The 18,804-nt window shown below is 37.4% G+C and overlaps 1 protein-coding gene across 4 annotated transcripts; it reads right to left on the bottom strand.

The window, feature by feature from the left end:
• dnm1l (dynamin 1-like) lies at positions 1–18,225 on the bottom strand. Of its 4 annotated transcripts, XM_007252848.4 has the most exons (20): positions 17,985–18,225; positions 15,754–15,898; positions 12,917–12,952; positions 11,561–11,607; positions 10,301–10,372; positions 10,120–10,206; positions 9,845–10,007; positions 9,641–9,761; positions 9,390–9,521; positions 8,498–8,704; positions 8,110–8,230; positions 7,798–7,953; positions 6,754–6,843; positions 6,555–6,647; positions 6,393–6,446; positions 5,450–5,521; positions 3,538–3,693; positions 2,011–2,120; positions 1,678–1,837; positions 1–397 (listed from the first exon to the last, which is right to left on the bottom strand). In XM_007252848.4, the coding sequence occupies exons 1-20, from the start codon at positions 18,084–18,086 to the stop codon at positions 341–343; spliced, it is 2,181 nt and encodes a 726-aa protein (XP_007252910.3). In that variant the 5' UTR covers positions 18,087–18,225; the 3' UTR covers positions 1–340. The 4 variants fall into 4 exon arrangements, with proteins under 4 accessions (XP_007252910.3, XP_007252912.3, XP_007252911.3 ...); XM_007252850.4 differs by lacking the exon at positions 5,450–5,521; XM_007252849.4 differs by lacking the exon at positions 12,917–12,952.
• Between the last annotated feature and the right edge of the window lie 579 nt (positions 18,226–18,804).

Here is an 18,804-nt window from a genome sequence, read left to right as displayed (position 1 = left end):
CTCTTTTTACATCACTACCTTTAATCGAAGCTACATCTGGGACACACATCGCTTGGTAGGCCGCACACAGAAATGAGGCTAACGTGGTTGTATACTGAATATACTGGAGATTTCTGAGACGCTACTCTAGAGGACGGTGTGCGGGTGTGACAGGATGATATGTGCTGCCCTCAGTGTACTTCAATGAGAGTCCACGGCATGTAACATAATAAAACTATATATTCACACACAAACTGACACCAGTGCATTTTCAAGTTGGCTGTCTGAGAGGTCTGCGAGGCAGGACTGAGCGCAGACAGTGGGCAGGGCGATGGGGGAGCTGTGCAGCACGCAGGGACCCTCACCACAGGTGTGTTTCCCGGATCTCAGCAATAACCTGACTGGCTTTCTGCAAGGCCTGCGGACACACATGGTGATGAATAAATACACAGCAATTAGTAGACAAATAAAACACTTCCAATTTTCTCCTTAGTTCACATGACCAATTACCCAACCCCCTCTATAACTAGTGATGCCCCAACACCAGGAGGGTGAAGACTAACACATGCCTCCTGCGATACATGTGAAGACAGCCACTGCCTCTTTTCCAACTGCTCCTCATGCAGAATTGCTAAATAGGATCACAGTGCACTCGGAGGAAAGCGCAGCGTCTTGGTTCCGATACATTAGCTCACAGATGCCTTGTACTGATTGACATCACCCTATGGAGTGATTTTGGGAGAGAGCGCCATCTGCCCACCCAGAAAGAGCAAGGACAACTGTGCTCTCTCAGGGCTCCGGTAGTCGATGGCAGGCTACATAAACAGGATTCAAACTGGGGATCTACTGATCATAGTGGCAGCGCTTAGCCCGCTGAAGAACCCCCGCCCCCCACAAATAGACAGATATTTTCTTATGTAATATTAATTGGTTTTAGAGGCACACAGTACTAAATGCTGACATTACAGTAAATCAACTGTCAATTACTGCCACATGTTTTTAGTACATATTTACATAGTAGTGCTTTGAAAATGTATGTTTTCATGCAGATAGAAGCTGCATGTAGAGTATTATAAATATTACTTATATTTCTAATATTATTATAAAAACACTAACTATCAATATTTACAAAACTAAGTTATACAAAGTAAAACAATAATAATGTTTGCATTATAATAATATGTAATTATAATACATGTGCATTATAATAAATATGTAAATAAAGCTGTGAAATGCTGATTTTATTTCTACACAAGAGTCAGCCTTCCAAACACTGATTATAGGAAGAATAATTTGGAGTATAATTACATGTTGAGTATTGTGATAACAGAATTAAATTCTGGTATTGTGACAACCTTAAAGGAACAGGGTCAAAATATCTGTTGTTCCCGTAAGCTATTTACATTTTTTTGACCCGCTGTAATTTTACTCAAATATCAACATTTTTCATTACATTTACATTATTATAAAATAAGTCATTGTTTTTATAAAATAACAATCCTTTTATTTGAGTACAGGTTTAAGGTACTTTGGTACTTCAAATTGGTATTTCCTGGCATATAGACTATTAAGATGCAGACACAAAAATGTTCTAAAATACACAGTGTTAAAAAACTCAAAGGTTTTTAGAATCTCAGATAATATCTTGGAGCTCTGCTATGGTGTTATTATGGTGTTGTGGGGAGATCATGATCTTGCCTTGAGCATATCTGCAGCCTCATTGCGGCGCTGGGCCATGTCCTCCGACTCAGTCAACAAGTCGTCCAGCAGTGCTGATTTATACAGCTGTCCTACCAGCTCACTCTGCAGACTGTCCTTCACATGGTTTACCAAGAAGTGCATCACTGCTTTTGGCACACTGAGAGACAAAGAGCCAATGCACGTAAACAACAACAACTGCACACCACACACCCACACGCAGAATAAATACACCTCTACATGTCACGGTCATGTACTGTACAGAGAGTCAGTATGTTACAGTGTACAGCATGTAGTGTATGTGTGACCATTATAAAATTAGAGAGCAGCTACCTGTCCTGGATGTTCTTGCGCACGATGAGGAAATAGGACTTGATGAGCCTCTCAATAACCTCACAGTCTCTCTGCTCACGAGCAGAGAGTTTCCTGGCAACCGGGACAGGCTGCAAAAGAGGAGACCAAACAAATCACTACTAATCACTGCTGGCAAGCAGCCTGCAAAGCAGCTGAGAAAAACACATGCAAGCACACGTTTGCATGTGTTCACAATTAGATTAACACTAAGCCAATTACAGGTAAATACACTAGATTTTTTCCCCAAAACATTAACACAAATTCTAAAAACACTTGTAATAACTTACTGCATTCAAACCCATACAATCTCAACACAGTCAATTAACTGGTAACCACTCCAGTATATATACACACTCCAATAACATTTACTAATATTATTTTCCTGATGTTGTTAAAGATAATCTTTAAAATATTCAAAAATAATTTTTGGCATTTCCAAAACGTTTAAAATCCCCATTAGAAAAATGTACCATTTTCCTAACTGACCATCCTGACTCTCAAGATGTTCAGCTTTAGAAAAACACTTACATACTTTATACACTTATATTCCCTTATACCATAATCATCTCTGGTATAATGTGGTCCTTTTAATTTCCTTGACCAATTTCGCTCAACTGCACGTCGGCCTGTCACGATAATAAACTTTTGACTTTCTATTTTACTGTCCCAAAAAATTAGTATGATCAATTATTTTGTAATTTTAAGGCCATTTAATGGCACTGATATAATGATAATATAATTGCATACCTTTAAGAAGAACGCACGTTTAATTAAAGCAGCAGTCCTTAATTTATTTTTTTTATTGAAAGTATTTCTAAATGGGGAGAGGGCAAAATATTATAATAAATGAAATCAATGTGCTTTAGTTAACACTCCTGCAAAGACACATATACTTATTCTTTCTAAAACAGGTGTCTGGTAGGTTCCAGGGCCTTTTTTGCCTGTAACGGGTTTTTGTTTCATAGTGCTGTTAATGGGGCTGATACTAGAGCTACTGTGAACATGGAGATATCAGAACACGACACCCAGTCTTGAACAAAACCTAAAAAAATGGTAAAATCACCAGAATAACCCACACCATAATGCACGTTTTAAAAGCATGTTTTGGCATACTCTGTGGAATTCTCAACAAAAACCTATGGACTGTCACTTTAATAATAGTTTGCTTCCCTTGCTGCATGCTTCTTTGTGTATGGAGTCAGTGGTACTGATACACTGGTCATTGTGCAACTGGCTAAAATATACATAACGTTTATCTGTATGTAAACAAACATGCAGGGAAACACAATGGAGGATATCAAGGTCAGCTACATTTATTGACGTTGTGTTTTAATAAATTGTATGATTAGTCGATAATGTTTGCACTCTTTCTCTGGTCTTTGATATATTATGGGACCTAATATTAATTATACATTAACTATAATGCAACTGTAATGCAATAAATGCAGTTGAAATGAGGAACAAATGAATGCACCAAAACAGACTTTGTGTGTTACATGCACTCACCACATCAAGCAGGTTAACTGCATGACCTTTCTGTGGGCTGGCTGGTAGAGGACCCTGCTGTTTAAACTTATCTTCTGGCTGGCCTTCCTCTCCTTTCTTCAGCATCCCCCTCCAGTTCCCTGTTCCTGTTTCCTGATCCCCCTGTGGGCCTACCGCCTGAAAACACACACAAAAATAATGAGACATAAAGAAACAAACAGAGGTTGATTCATCTTAATCAGTCAGAATACCTTAGGTTTAAAGATTAATATGAGCAGTGTTTTGTGAGTGACTGTTGACAAAAGTCTGAAGACAATAAATAAAGCACAACCAGATTAATCCACTCACAAATCACCCAGTACGAATGCAGAGGCATGCATTTTCCATAAATCAGGTGCAGGAGAGAATTTATGTGGCCTTGAGATGTGTCAGGTGCACATGTTTGGGTCAAGGGTAAAACACACGGTACCAATTCATTTTTATAATCCACTCACAGGAGCAACTGGTGGACAACACATGAATGAAGCAATATAGAAATAGAGGCAGCTAAAACTTAAAACACAGCCTAGTACTGTGCCAGAAGAACATTTGGAGTAGGGATGCAACTATAATTAATTCAACAAAAAATAATTTTTGTTTTTCAGCTGAATAAGTGAAAAGTCCAAATAATACAGTCCAGGAAAAAAGTAAGAGACCACTTCAGTTTCTGAATCAGTTTCTTTGATTTTGCTATTTATAGGTATATGTTTGAGTAAATTAAACATTGTTGTTTATTCTATAAACTACAGACAACATTTACCCCAAATTCCAGCTTTCAAAAGACCTGTTTTAATCACAGTTTTCTTGCATCTTGGCATGTTTTCCTCCACCAGTCTTACACACTGCTTTTGGATAACATGATTCCACTCCTGGTGCAAAATTTCAAGGAGTTTAGCTTGGTTTAATGGCTTGGGATTCAATTTGGTAAAATCAAAGAAACTCATCATTTTTAAGTGGCCTCTTATATACAGCTCTGGGGAAAAAAATCTAAAATGATTAATTTATTTCAGTCACACTGCAATGTTTTCTCTAAAGTTAGAATTATTCTTTAGCAGCAGCGGCAGGCTTACACTCCACCCACCTCCACCCTGATGGCAATGTGTATCAAAGCTGTTTATACAGTAAAGGGTGTATGGGGTGAGTGCCAAAAGGGGGTCATTAAATGTCAAGTTTAAGGCATTTATGTTCTAAATCACACAAATTAAAAGAACAAAGCATTCATCATGAATGATCAGTTTAGGATCAGTTTATTATTTTTACAAACTGACTATTTTCCAGCTAAAGTAACCAAGACTTAGCATTTGCTTATTTGTTCCCTAAAAGTCTGGCTAAAGGCCTTTCTCTGTAAATTGCAAGCAATGTGTGACTTAAGTAGCACTTCTGAGGTAAATGTATTACTAAAAATGCACTACCAATGTGCATTTATGATTTGAGTAGTTCTACTGAGGAAAATGTGTGACTAAACTTGCAGTACTGAGGTAAATCTCTAATTAGTTACATTGCCAATTTTAGAAAAACTGACAAAGACAAAAAAAAAAATAAGCTCAAACAATTTAGTATCCTTGAGTTAATCTCTGCTATCATTTTTTCATGATGCATAAATCAGCTCATGTTCAGCATGCAAACTAACGCAACAGGTTTAAGAGAAAAAAAAAAACTAAAATACATTCCTTTCCACAAAACAAACAAGATACTCTGAGTGGTATCTTGGCAGAAAACCAAACAAAACTAGATAAAAAGCTGTTTTTGGCTTAGTAGTCAAAGTGGCCATGCAGTTAAGCTGCTGCAGAGAACGCATGAGGGTGTGAAAAGGGGTATGGAGGGGGGTAAGGTTGGGGGTTTGGGATCAGCGCCACGCCATGCCATGCCCACACAACTTGTGTGTGCCACACACCTTGAGGGCATCACCATCAGCCTGGGGCTGATCACTGGGGGACAGAGATTGCCCACCGGGACCCTTCAGAGACTACAGAGAGAGAGGCAGAGCAAGACTGAGCCATTTGTATCAGCAGTAGCAGGCAGATTTATTTGGGAGCCTTAGGTTTAAATCTACGTTTCATATTAGAAGCATTTTACCTAACAAACAGAGAAAAAAAAGGAGAAGGCAAACTGTGCTTGACCAAGTAAAGCAGAGGTATAGCATCCCTGTGACTGGAGATCCAGTTTCCTGCAGTGTTTAGATCCAGTGCTTCCACACAAAAACTATGGCGGTGATGGTTTAGTCACGTGACAAATACACAATGTGAACAACTGTGGTAAATAGGGCACTTTCACAAGCCCATGTTCCACCCAAAAAACATAAGTCGTTGGATATGCGAGTATTATGATAACTGTAGTTATTTAAATGCATTGCTATGGGAGCTGTAGTCTTGTGTGTCCCCCCACCTTCCACATCTTATCCCATCTTTCCTTCTGTGGCTGTCATAGGCAGAAAGAGTAAATCATAAGCTTATTTTATCTCTTTTAATGTTCTCACCTTTAGGTTTTAAATGAAAACCTGAAAATAAACAGGCACTTCACAAATACTTTGGCTTTTAACATCTTACTACTAATCACAAAATCAAGCTGGATTAGATAAACATGACATACAGGTGCTGTTGGGGGAGTGTGAGTGTGTGGAAACACATTGAACAAGCCAACATTTACAACTTACTACTTAATTATCACACTACAGCCTGCCAGATCAGATATGTAAGATTCAGGATGGAGGTAAAACTAGCAGGAAGGTAGATCTCCAAGAGGAAGAAAGAGATGTTAGTGAAGTTCCAGCTAAAACAGATCCTGTGGTGGAGAATAAAATATCCAGATTTTTTTTCAGTGATGATTCAGTACGCTACCTTATCACGTGGTACCGCTGAAGGAAGTTCCCTCATTCGGTTCCGCCTCTGTTCCTGTACAGAACACATTAAAAAGTCATATGTGAACCCTCAGTCTTGCCTATCTGTATCTGATATAACATTGCAATAAACAAGTATAAAGAGTAATAACAGTAATATAACCTCAATATTGTTGTTCATGAGTCCACAAGCATCTGCGAAATCTGGGTGCTTTGTGTTGATGTACGCCAACTCAATAGCCACCAAATTATGAACCTGCATCAGAATCATTGTCATAAATAAAGTTTATTAGCACATGTAGTGCAGGACATAATGTGACCTGCTGGGGTACTGGACATAAAAAGAACAAACAGAAACCCACCATCTCATTAGTAACAGGAAGACGCTTTCTCAGGAGAGATGTAACCACTTCAACTATGGCATCGTGTAGCTTTGGAAACCTCAGTAATTCCTGAAAAAAAGGTGAAGAAAAAATCTCATGACAATTCTAAGCATTTGCAGAAGTATTCAACTGACCTAACAATGATCTAAAAAAAAAAAAAAAACAGAAATATTGAAGAATTTTTAGAAATGTTTTTTCTACTAACGTTTTTTGAAAACATGTAGGCATCCTTAAAACAGTTTTATAAAGCAAGCAGACAAAGGGGCAAAAAAAAGAATGAATGAATAAATGAATAGGTGTTTACTCAGTCCCATGTATGTAAAATGTATGTAAATATACGATTTAAATATTATGTATATATTTAGTATCATTCACATCATTATTCTCTCACTACATAATAACATTAATAAAGACATCAAGTTAATAACACAAACAACTAGCAGCTGGACATGCATGTCACTGAGTAAATTACTGATATGGTCCTAAAATAACATCACAATATTTCAAGGGATTATCGATAATGCTAAAGATATTCTCAGAGATGCGACAAAACAATTTTTTAAAATAAATTTCAGGAATTTCAGGAAGATATTTTATATTATTATAATATGATATGCATTATGCTCTGTATCTTTTTCGTTTGACCATTTCTCATTTTCTGCAAATAAATGCAAAATTTTTGTTTGGAATTTTGGAGACATGTCAGTAGTTCATAGAAAAAAACCTATGCTCGTTTTACTCAAACATATACGTATAAATAGTAAAACAGAGAAACTGACCATATTTGGATTTATTGTAAAACATGTTTGTGTTGGTGACTTTTTGGTCAGTTCCAACTCCCAGAAAAAAAAAAATAAAAAAAAATAAAAATAAATAAATAAATAATAATAATAATAATAATAATAATAATAATAAATATATATATATATATATATATATTTTTTTTTTTTTTTTATGTTCTAATTCATTTGATAAAAAAATGGAAATCATATCGATTCACAAAACGCAGACAGACACACTGACCTGGGTGCTGTAGTTACTGCAGTGCTGAATAATCCTCTGCATCTCCTCGTGCACCAACTCCACACAGCGGAGACTGGGCTCCTCTAGGCGCTTCACCTGCCTCTTTACCAGCAGCTCAAACGACACCTCTGGCACAAACAGAGCAGGACGTGGACCCTGAACACAGATAGAGACTCAATTACCAAACTGTACATATGATACCAAAAATATTCAATATAGATATATTTCCCTACATCCTCTGCAGCAAAGCATTTCAGATTCCGTTTCAGGTTTTAAGTTACATTTAATGACAGGTTTTATTGATCAACTCACCGTAGCATTTCTGATAGCTGTGAGAACATCTATGGTTGTGAGCCCACCGAGGGGGTCTACTGATTCCAGCGTCCTACCAAACGTCTCATGGAAAATATAGCAAATTCTTGCACCGCCACACCTGCAATACAAGCAAATTATTAAAGCTGCATTGTGTGAGAACTGGTATTTTTGCATGGTGACCTCATGGTGTCATTTGATCTTTAAGCCACCAAGCAAGGACACACTTTTTTTCATGCATTTCTGGACAAGCTGAGAAATACAGAACAGCCACTAAGGTGGTAGAGTATTATTAGAATTTTACACTAATATGACTTGATGATTATGCAGCATTACACAGTTCTCATGAAAATTTGCCCACTAGATGATTTCAGCAGCAAATACTTACAGTTCAGCTGTCTCTATGTATTTGGCTGTTCCCTCTATAGTATTGCAGTACTCAGCAGCAAACTTGGTTATGAGTTGCAGAAGAGTAGCGCTTTTGTCATCAACAGGCTCTCCATAGCTGCTGAGTAGAGATTGGTACTGAGCAGCTAGAACATTGATACGGGTCTTCAGTTCTGGAAGGCAGTCCCGGATGTGGTGCATTAACAACCTGTGATAAAGAACACAGACATAGCAGGGAAAAAAACATGTTAAAGATAAACAGTAATGGAGAACAGAAAATGGTAAACTGGTAATTAGGGCTGCACGATATTGGAAAAATTGGACATTGTTTTTTTTTTTTTTTTTTTTGACAATATCAAACAATGCAGCATCAGAGATCCGGACCGACTGAGAGCTGAGTCAGTGCTTTAGAGTCAGCCGAGCACTCAAAATCCGAAGAAAACAGCAAAACAACAATAATCTGCCCTTTAATCAGGCATTTAATAGGCCTTTTAAAATGTAAATGAGCGTTTTTCTGGAATTAAAAGCGAGATTTTGGCTATAACTGAAATATCTGCGCAAAACTGTGCCAGACTGAGGTGCACAGCTATGTGAAGGCCATGCAGTTACCTTGTGTTTACACCCACTCCCCCTCACTCTTCTCAGGCAGCAGCAGCCTGTCTTTCACACAGAGACAGAGACAGCGCTGTTCACTCCGAACATTAGAACGCTGTGTATCTACTTCTTGTATCAAGAATCAAAACTTTGCAACATGACGTGTTTGATTTAATCTTAAATGACATTGCATGTCCTGCGATGTGACTATTGTGCATGCACACTTTGCGATGACGATGCTTAAACGATATATCGTGCAGCCCTACTGAGAATCATAAAAACAACATGCCAACAATTACCTGTTCAACGTTCTGGCCAAGTATTTGGTTCCGTTTCTGTTGGCTAAGGAAGGATACTTCTTCTGGAGGAAGGCATACTCGTCACGAATGGCATCAGCAACGGATTTCTTGGTGTTGATGTCTAGCTGACTCCTAAATGAACATGAAGATGACAATAAAACAGGAACAAAGCATATTACTGACCACAGTAACTTGTATAAAAAACTAATAGCAGAATGAAAAAATAAATAGTTCCTGGTTTCTTTGTTCACCTGTTGACAACTCCTATGAGTCCCAGTTTGACAGGAATGACTCGGCCCATGAGCACATCCATCGCATCTGTTCCAGCGTCCATCAGGTCCAGCTTTGTCACTACAGCCAACGTCCTTCGGCCTAACAGGACAATAACACAAGGCTTAATTACAGTAAAATGCTGCTTTAGATAACAATACAGAGAGATATAAAGAGCAACTGACCGTCAGGGTCGACTTCCCGGGCCACTTTAAGGGCCTCAGAGGTGGCCATATCTGTGTTGGCAGCTGTGACTGCCAGGATAATGCAGTTAGGGTTGCTAATGTACTTCAGGATCAACTCACGAATCTGGATCTCAATGTCTTTGGGCTGGTCACCAACAGGAACCTACACAGAACAGCCCAGAGTTTATTCAACAGTGATTTTATGGAGCTCAGAAGAAGTGATTAATAATAATAATAATAATAATAATAATAATGATGCTTATTAGAGGCATTACCTTGGTGATACCAGGCAGATCCACCAGAGTGAGGTTAACCACATGAGGGGAGAAGATCTTTAAGTGGATGGGCTCATCGCTAATGCCCTGTAGTTGATTTTAAAAGATTAGTAAACAAGCTTTAAACATTATACAGCATCTTTATATAGGCTTTTATTAGTTGTTAATAGAAAATCTATACCTTGTTGTTGCCAGAAACTCTTTCTGTTTCAGCTTCAATTTCTTGTCTGATTTCATCAAAATCTGTGTAGATCTTCAAAGACAAAAAATAATTAGTGCTACTTAAATCATGTTTGTACCTGCAGAAAATGAAATGAAGTTCCAGTATAACAAATAAATGCATCAAATTAGCAAATATGAGTTTCAATTATTTCAGTTATTTATTGAACTGGAGATTTAGGGGGGATTAAGATCTGGATCACTCTGCAGGCCTGTGTCAATAATGACATTATCAACTTGTCACACAATATTATAGACATTACTTCAATCATTTGAGATGACCTCAATATAGCTCATTATGTTTTTGTCTTAGCATTTACATACAGTGAATTTTATTTATTTAGGATAATAATAATAATAATAATAGATTAATTAAAAACAACAAATTTAATATCCAAATATTCTTAATAAATAAATTTAATAAATGAATTGGTCATTTATTATTATGGTATTGCATTATCATTATTATATCAGTGGCATTAACTCAATTTTAAATGACTACAACATTGTTCATCACAAACATTTCAGGGACAATATATTATCCCAAAAATAGGTTTTTGTGACAGGCCTAATAAACGAACTATTAATTTTACAATTATGGCATTTGGCCAAGACTGTGATCCAGTCTGTCAAACATTCTATAAATACTACAAAAATATTTTACTGATCATGAAATCATGTTACAATATGAATTGTTACTCTAGATTTCAAGCTATGGCAAAAATAAACAGTGGGTTTGCGTGGCAGCAGTAAAATATTACTAACTGTTCCTAAAATTAAATGAATTAAAAACACCATAATCCAGTTATATAGAGTAGAAGGTGTGATAAGGCTTTGTTAACAAGCTGTACCACTGCACACTGCAGCACTGTTCCGTAACATTCCCCAGAGAGGGGGGCAGGCCTACATCCACCATTTCTGCTCTTGTAATAAGGGTGTGCTTACGAGCGGACTCCAGATAAAGGAGCCAATAAAAAGAGTCCATACCAAAAAAAAAAAATACACTACATACTTCTAAACTCTGTAATTACACAGTAATCACACAAACATACAGCAATGCAGTTTATAGCGTGTGCACAACTAAGGATTAATGTATTGATTAAAGTCCTAGTTATATTGAATTTCAGCAGATTATCAAGGGAGCTTACAAGAAACAAAAAAGGAAGAAAAACATTCACTAGTGCAAAGCTGTATACTACAATCTGCACTGTAGTGTAGATACCTTGTTTTTGGTGTGTAAGAATTTGCCCCATTCCTCACCGTCCACACCTGGAAGATCACAACCAATAAGTACAGATGTTACTTGTTATTGGTACACTTCTCTTCATTCAAAATGTGCTCAATCCAACATCCAAAACTGAGTCTCCAGAGCGGTGGTTCCCAATCCCAGTATTTTTCCCTAATCTAACACATCAGTTTATCCCAGTAGAGCAAGTTCTGTGCAAGATCTACTGGCTGTGCTAGAGAAGAGAAAATAACAAAACTGGACCAGGAAACCAGGGATCTGAGGAGAATCCTTTAATCATTTAATCTGCATCAATTTACGGTCTGATATGAGGAACCAGCCAATAGCTGTCTCTGGGGTTACAAATGAAAAATAAATAAACAGCATCGGTTTAGCAAATAAAATAAAATCAAAGCACAGCGCAGGTGCATTATGGGGGACAAGCATTGTAGCATGGGCATTAATTCCCTTACAAAATCACACACTTGCACACTCACATAAAGTAGGTTACTTCTAAAGGGAAATCCCAGTTAGCAGTCTATTAGCACATTTATTAGGTGATTCTAGACAGGCAGTAGGGATTCCTATTAGAGTCATCACATTGATTTCACCCTCCAGGTTTTACTTACCAACCAGATCTACTTTGCTTTACATTTTAAAGAGATAGTTTGTAGGCCGTGAACTTGATTTACACACTTTCCTTTATATACAAAGTGTAACTTATTGGCCAAAAAATGTTTGGTGTCTGAAAGTTGCTCTCATACTTTTGATCTGAAGCTTTACGGCTAATACTGCTTACAAGTAATGGACACAAAGTGTGGTGTAAACATCAATCAAGAATAATCACACTTGCTTATAATGTATCAGTGGTCTTATTCACATCTGGATGTGTTATGTTAATCTTATACTCGAGATAGATATTGAGACAGGTTCTTCTAAATGTTGGAAGGCATTTTGTAGGCGATCATATATGGCATAAACATAAAAAGGGTGAGAAGATTTAGGACTTGGGCATGCAGTTAGAACAACACTAATAGGTGGGTATAAGCTTTTATTACAATTGATTATTATTACAAGATTCTAGCACCAGGCCAACAAGTGCTTTGGCAGAAAAAATATAACTGGGTAAAGATTTTAGGCCAAACTACCCCTTTAAAACTCTGATCTCTGTACATACAGCACATCATCTGGGCTTTCTGAAGTTGGGTGTCTGCTAAGCCACTGTGTCTAGGGATGATTCAATCAAAGCTAGCAAATAAATGAATGACAGTGGAAGCAATATGGGGGCAAAAAAATGGACAGGTAAAAGCTGCTCAACACAAACAGAAGGGCAAGGAACAAGGAAAAGGAGACCTTTGTAAAGGTGTCCATTTTTCCAGGCATTGGGGTCTGCGGTTAAAGAGAGATGACAGAGGAAACAGGGTTAGCCTGCCTGCATTTCCATACAGCAGTGCAGTCTCTAGAGGCCACAGCAGCACAAGCCAATGACCCAAATGCTGACAGGGACAACATTAACAACATCCTGCTTGCTTCTCCTGGTACAAATAAGAGGTTAACAATAGGAATACACCTACACCATAATTTTTTTTAATCTGATAATTGCAATAAAAAAAAAGGAACTTTCAGAAAGACATCATTTACAGTGAGCCACGACTCGTTTATTTGAAGTAATATTGCAGCATTTATGCTAGAAATGGGACAAAATCTAGATATTGCAAAGTACTGTTTTGTTTTTATTTGCAATACATTATCAGTACAAGTCATTATTTATCAGCATTATTTTTTTTAAACATAGACAGTCTAAACTCAATAAGACATGCCCCCCAATTTGACTTATCAAAATGACCATTTCATTAATCCATGTGGTGGTGCTAATCAAATGAAAGAGTTTTGTTTATGATTTGTATAGTGGTGGACTCACAGCTCTACCCTTATTTCCCACCTCCCTGATCCCTCAGCTGCTAGGATACTAAATTTTGATTTATTACATTTTTTTATTACAACCTCCAAAAAAAATAGTTCTCAGTATTTGGTGTGAGGACTTTAGTTAAATGATTTGGTCGGTGCATCCCTAGTTATCAAAAACACAACTGTATGCGTCCCAAATCTTCAGAACAGCAACATGTCAGGTCTTGCTCATAATACAAAGATATTTGTATGTTATTGTTGTGATAAATACGGAGCCCGGGAGGGGCCGTGGATAAAAAAAACAATTAAATCGAGTGAACGATGTAGCAGTTCGTGCTCACGTTTTCTTTAATTCGAGTGAACGATTTGCAATTCGTGCTCACGATTTCTTTAATTCGTGCTCACGATTTCTGTAATTCGTGCGCACGATTTCTGTAATTCGAGTGAACGATTTCTGTAATTCCTGCTCACGTTTTTATGCAATAAGACAATAAGCTGGGAGGGAAAGGAGCATTTTCTCTCTTGATCTGTTACAGGGGTGCAGTGATGATAATCAGTTATCTACCTTTATAACCTGCTGATATTAATGCACTAGTGTTACAGTTAGATGTACAGTACAGTGAGCAGATTTTGCCTGGTGGTGGAATCTCTACAGCGCGTGGGGGAGAGCCGTCCGCGGCACGGGTTCCCTGGCCGCGAGCGCAGGTCTTCACGGAGCTTATTTACCAACAATATAGACAAATATAGTCAATTCCAGTCATGATTAAAGGAAACAAACATTACTAATGCAGGATAACTGTGTGTTATTAAAACCAGATCAAAACAAAGTTATAATGCAATGTGGAACTGTTTATAATTTCTTATTTTCAACAATAGTATAACGTAAAGAAGTATAATTATATAAATATACAGCTATACGACTTAGGTCCAAATGTACACTGTAAAAGTTAATAAAGATAATACAAAATTAATGCAAGGTGTGACAGTTGTCTATGAATGGCTCATATAAGAGCTGCTTTAAATATGTAACACTATATAAAATCAAAATAGCTGGTCTAAAATACTATTAATACAATGTATTAAGATATTTAGTAAATAGGCATTTCATATAATAATTTGGATCAATTTGATAATTTATTCCAATATGTTTCCTAAAATAATTAAGTTTCTATATCTGATGAAATGTCCTGAATATCTGCTTATTCTCAAATCACAGTGTCCTGCCCAGAAACATGCCACAAGCTTCAAATAAAAAAAATATAATAATTATAAACTTCTTAAATGTATATTTTCTGAATTATGTGTTTATTTATTATACAAATTATTAAAATATAGATTAAATCTATCATAAAAGTAATAATGATGTAACCAGATTTAAGAAGGTGTGCATTTCCTTGGAGGCTGGCTGAATGTTATTTAGAAATTAATAAACACATTTGCACATTGCATTATAACTTTGTTTTGATCTGGTTTTAATAACACACAGTTGTCCTGCATCAGTAAAATGTTTGTTTCCTTTATTCATGACTGGAATTGACTGTATTTGTCTACATTGTTGGTAAATAAGCTCCGTGAAGACCTGCGCGCGCGGCAGGTGTCTGGCGGCGGGGGAACCGATGCCGCGGACGGCTCTCCCCCACGCGCTGTAGAGATTCCACCACCAGGCAAAATCTGCTCACTGTACTGTACATCTAACTGTAACACTAGTGCATTAATAACAGCAGGTTATAAAGGTAGATAACTGATTATCATTACTGCACCCCTGTAACAGATCAAGAGAGAAAATGCTCCTTTCCCTCCGAGCTTCTTGTCTTATTGCGCATAAAAACGTGAGCACGAATTACAGAAATCGTTCACTCGAATTACAGAAATCGTGCGCACGAATTACAGAAATCGTGAGCACGAATTAAAGAAATCGTGAGCACGAATTGCAAATCGTTCACTCGAATTAAAGAAAACGTGAGCACGAACTGCTACATCGTTCACTCGATTTTATTATTTTTTTATCCACGGCCCCTCCCAGGCTCCGTAGATAAAGGAGAGGAATGTTTCAGAAACTGTTCTAATGCTGTGTGGGCAGCTTAAAAAAAACAGCAGAGTGAAAGCACGGCATTCCTTTTGTTGTGACAGGTTGCTGCTCACAAGTCCTGGCCTAACCCCTACTGCTCTAACCTGAGACAGACAATGGGAGGGTGACGCATTCGGCTCATTCAGAAGCACACGACACACCCACACGCGTGAATAACAGACGAGAGATCAGGGAGACTGCAGGGAGAGAGTACCGTTCTCATCACTCGTCTTTCTGCGGTCCTCTGGGTCTACGTGCACCAGCTGCAGGATGAGCGGTCTGCGGGTGACGATGCCTGTCCCACGGGGCAGGAGGTCCCGGCCCACCAGACTCTCCAAAACAGAGCTTTTCCCACTGCTCTGTAAACGAGAAGATCACAGTCACATAAAAAACACTCTGACCAATGCTGACAACACACAACAATAACACACAAATGAGGTACAAACCACCTTTATTCTAACAATGGGAAGTAAAAATTGTGTAATAAAGTGGGTAAGCTGTCCAAATGTTATTCTGTTTGCGGGTGATTAGCATAAACTCTTGCTAATTTGTTTGCAATCTCTTGCAGTAATTATATATACTCTACATACATTTTCGCACCTCACACATTTTTGTTTTAAGCTAAAGCCCATTTTTGGGTGTTTAAATAAAGTAATACATTGGCTTTAATCATGATATTTTATAGCAGTTTATTATTTTGGGGGTAATTTGACAACAAAACATCTACTTTTTTTTGTTTATTTTACATTTGGTTTAAACTTGATTCTTTTCACAGCCACTCAGATTCTTATGTACACATGCTACCTGTTATGTAACTCCACACCCTTAAATGGTGCCAATGAAACCAGATGATCAATGTTTTTTTCACTTCAATTGTCCCATATTTGCTGGATGTATGAAAACATTCTCTATTTTACTAAAAGAATACACATAACCTTGTATTTTAGTAACATGCTAAATTAGATATGCAACAATATGGAAACTAATATGTGCATGTACATATTTGGTCATTCAAAGCTAATACAAACACTAAAACACAGAAATCAGTACTGAAACAGGACCAGGATGAGCAGTAGAAAGAATCATTCATGCTATTCTGGAGTTTAAAAATCACAAAATTAAATATCAGTGGAATCTAAACATGTCAAAAAAATGTCCAAATGCCAATTTATTGCCTTTGTAGAGCATCATAAAAAAGCCCATTTTTATGTGTGTAGTTCTCAAGGTCTGAGGCCTCAGACTTTTTTTACCTTTGTATTTTATTGTTCTCAGCAGCTTACGCTTCACATGCGCTCATATTTCACAACAGAAAAAACACAAAATGCAATTTTACTGGCAGAAATCCAGCTATTAAGCAGCCCAGACAGCTTACTAACACTTCACTGTTCTTGTGGAGCAGCGGCTCCGGTGTTTGGGTTCCTAGTTAGACAGACATATCCTCTTAACTGAGGAGCGAAAGTCCAGTTAGCCAAAATAAGACATGCCTTTAAACCCATTACGATAATAGACTGAAGAAGAGGATAAACTTTCACTTCTCCTTCAGGTAGAAGCTTTGGATGAATATGGCTTTCTGACACCATTATAAAAGGATTGTACACTTGAGACTTTAAATTGTTGTACAGTAAAACGAAAGTAAAGTGAAGAAATATGATATATGAAGTATATAATTGCTCTAAAGCACAGAAGATAGACTTTAAATTATGTCTGTTCTATCACCTATTTAAGAAATGTGGACCTTTGACTTGTGTTGGGAATGTATAAGGTAGCAACATTACTGCAGTGAGTACAGAAAAAAAATCTTTATCTTTAGAAATAATTTATTGACAACGTAATGTACGCATATATGTATGGTTAGGTAAATTAAATCATCTTGTTATAGGAAAGCTGTAAACATTAGCAGCCTTTTTGTAAAGAATATACTGAATAGTGTAACTTACATCTATTGTAGTTATGTTATCTCTATGTTTACTATTTTAATATTTCCCTCTTTCATATTCTTTCTCCAGGCTACATTTATTTTGGATATCATATAAATAACTAAACAGTAAAAGTACTGGTGTATCTACTGCCAGTGTGCAAGAATTAAAACGAATTTTAAAAAAGAACCAATCTACTCAGAAAGACAAATAAGTTAGCTGACTAAAGTTAAGACAGTCATATTGACAGCCAACACAAGTCTTCCTAGGTTAACTGTTAGCTAGGCTAGGATGTAGGCAAGCTAGCTAACGTCAGCTTGCCGCATTATGTGTAGTAAACAGAAAGGGCTCTTTGTGTATACAAGCTTAGCACTTAAACATTCACACTGCATAGTTAATTATATTATGTAAACTAACCAGCTAACAGAATAACTGGGGGAGTATTTAAATCACCGCAGTGTTCACTGCTGTTAGCCTGCTGCGGCTAACTCCAGTAAAATCCTATCAATGGCTAGTTAGCGTAACTTACCTGCGTTCCCACCACTGCGATCTGCGGCAGCTGGATAATATCCGCGCCCACTGTGTTAAACACGTCCTGCAGCTTGTTAATAACAGGAATAAGAGCCTCCATGGTTCAGGCGACCGCTGCCTGTCTAAATGAATGGAGTCGCTACTGTAGAACGGCTAAAAACAGCACAAAGTCATCCAATGTCCCTCACGGTGCCACCATTTAACAGCCCGGCCCGGGAACCAACTGCGCACAAATTCTGCCGCGCGGCTTCATGGGATTTGTAGTTCGCAGACACAGATCCATGGCCTAACTCCTAGGGAATCCTCTGACAAAAGGAACTACATTTCCGAGTTTCACTCTCACCCAAGAAACCGGAGTGAAACCGAAATATTTTGGGGCATGTTGTGGGATTTTAGACGAAGGCAGACGCAGACAGAAGTGATAATAAACGAATACAAATTGGTTTAGCACTACGTTATTATAACTGCTTTGTTACACTCTGCTTGTGATAAATTAAGTTGACTTTGTCTTGAAACTTTTTTATCATAGTAAGTCTTTTTCTATGTGGTCATTTATATTCACAATACAGACATCAGACTTGGGAAGTCTGAGAATACTGACACACTTAATATTGACACACAAGTGTACGTATTTAGGCTAGCCATTCTTTTGTTGGCCTGATGTTTTGGTTTTTGTTACAGTTACTTCGTTTTTATGTTCACTTGCTGCCTACTATTTTTAGGTGCCCTGGAACCAGATAGTGTTTTTGTTTCAACAATCCCTCATTTGCTAAATCTATGGCAATATACCATTTTATTAAGATAATACACATAATACT

This window comes from Astyanax mexicanus, chromosome 10 (genome assembly GCF_023375975.1).
Source record: "Astyanax mexicanus isolate ESR-SI-001 chromosome 10, AstMex3_surface, whole genome shotgun sequence".
Classification (NCBI taxonomy): Eukaryota; Metazoa; Chordata; class Actinopteri; order Characiformes; family Acestrorhamphidae; genus Astyanax; species Astyanax mexicanus.
Note: the sequence above shows the minus strand (reverse complement) of the source record. Positions and strands in the feature narration are given on the sequence as shown.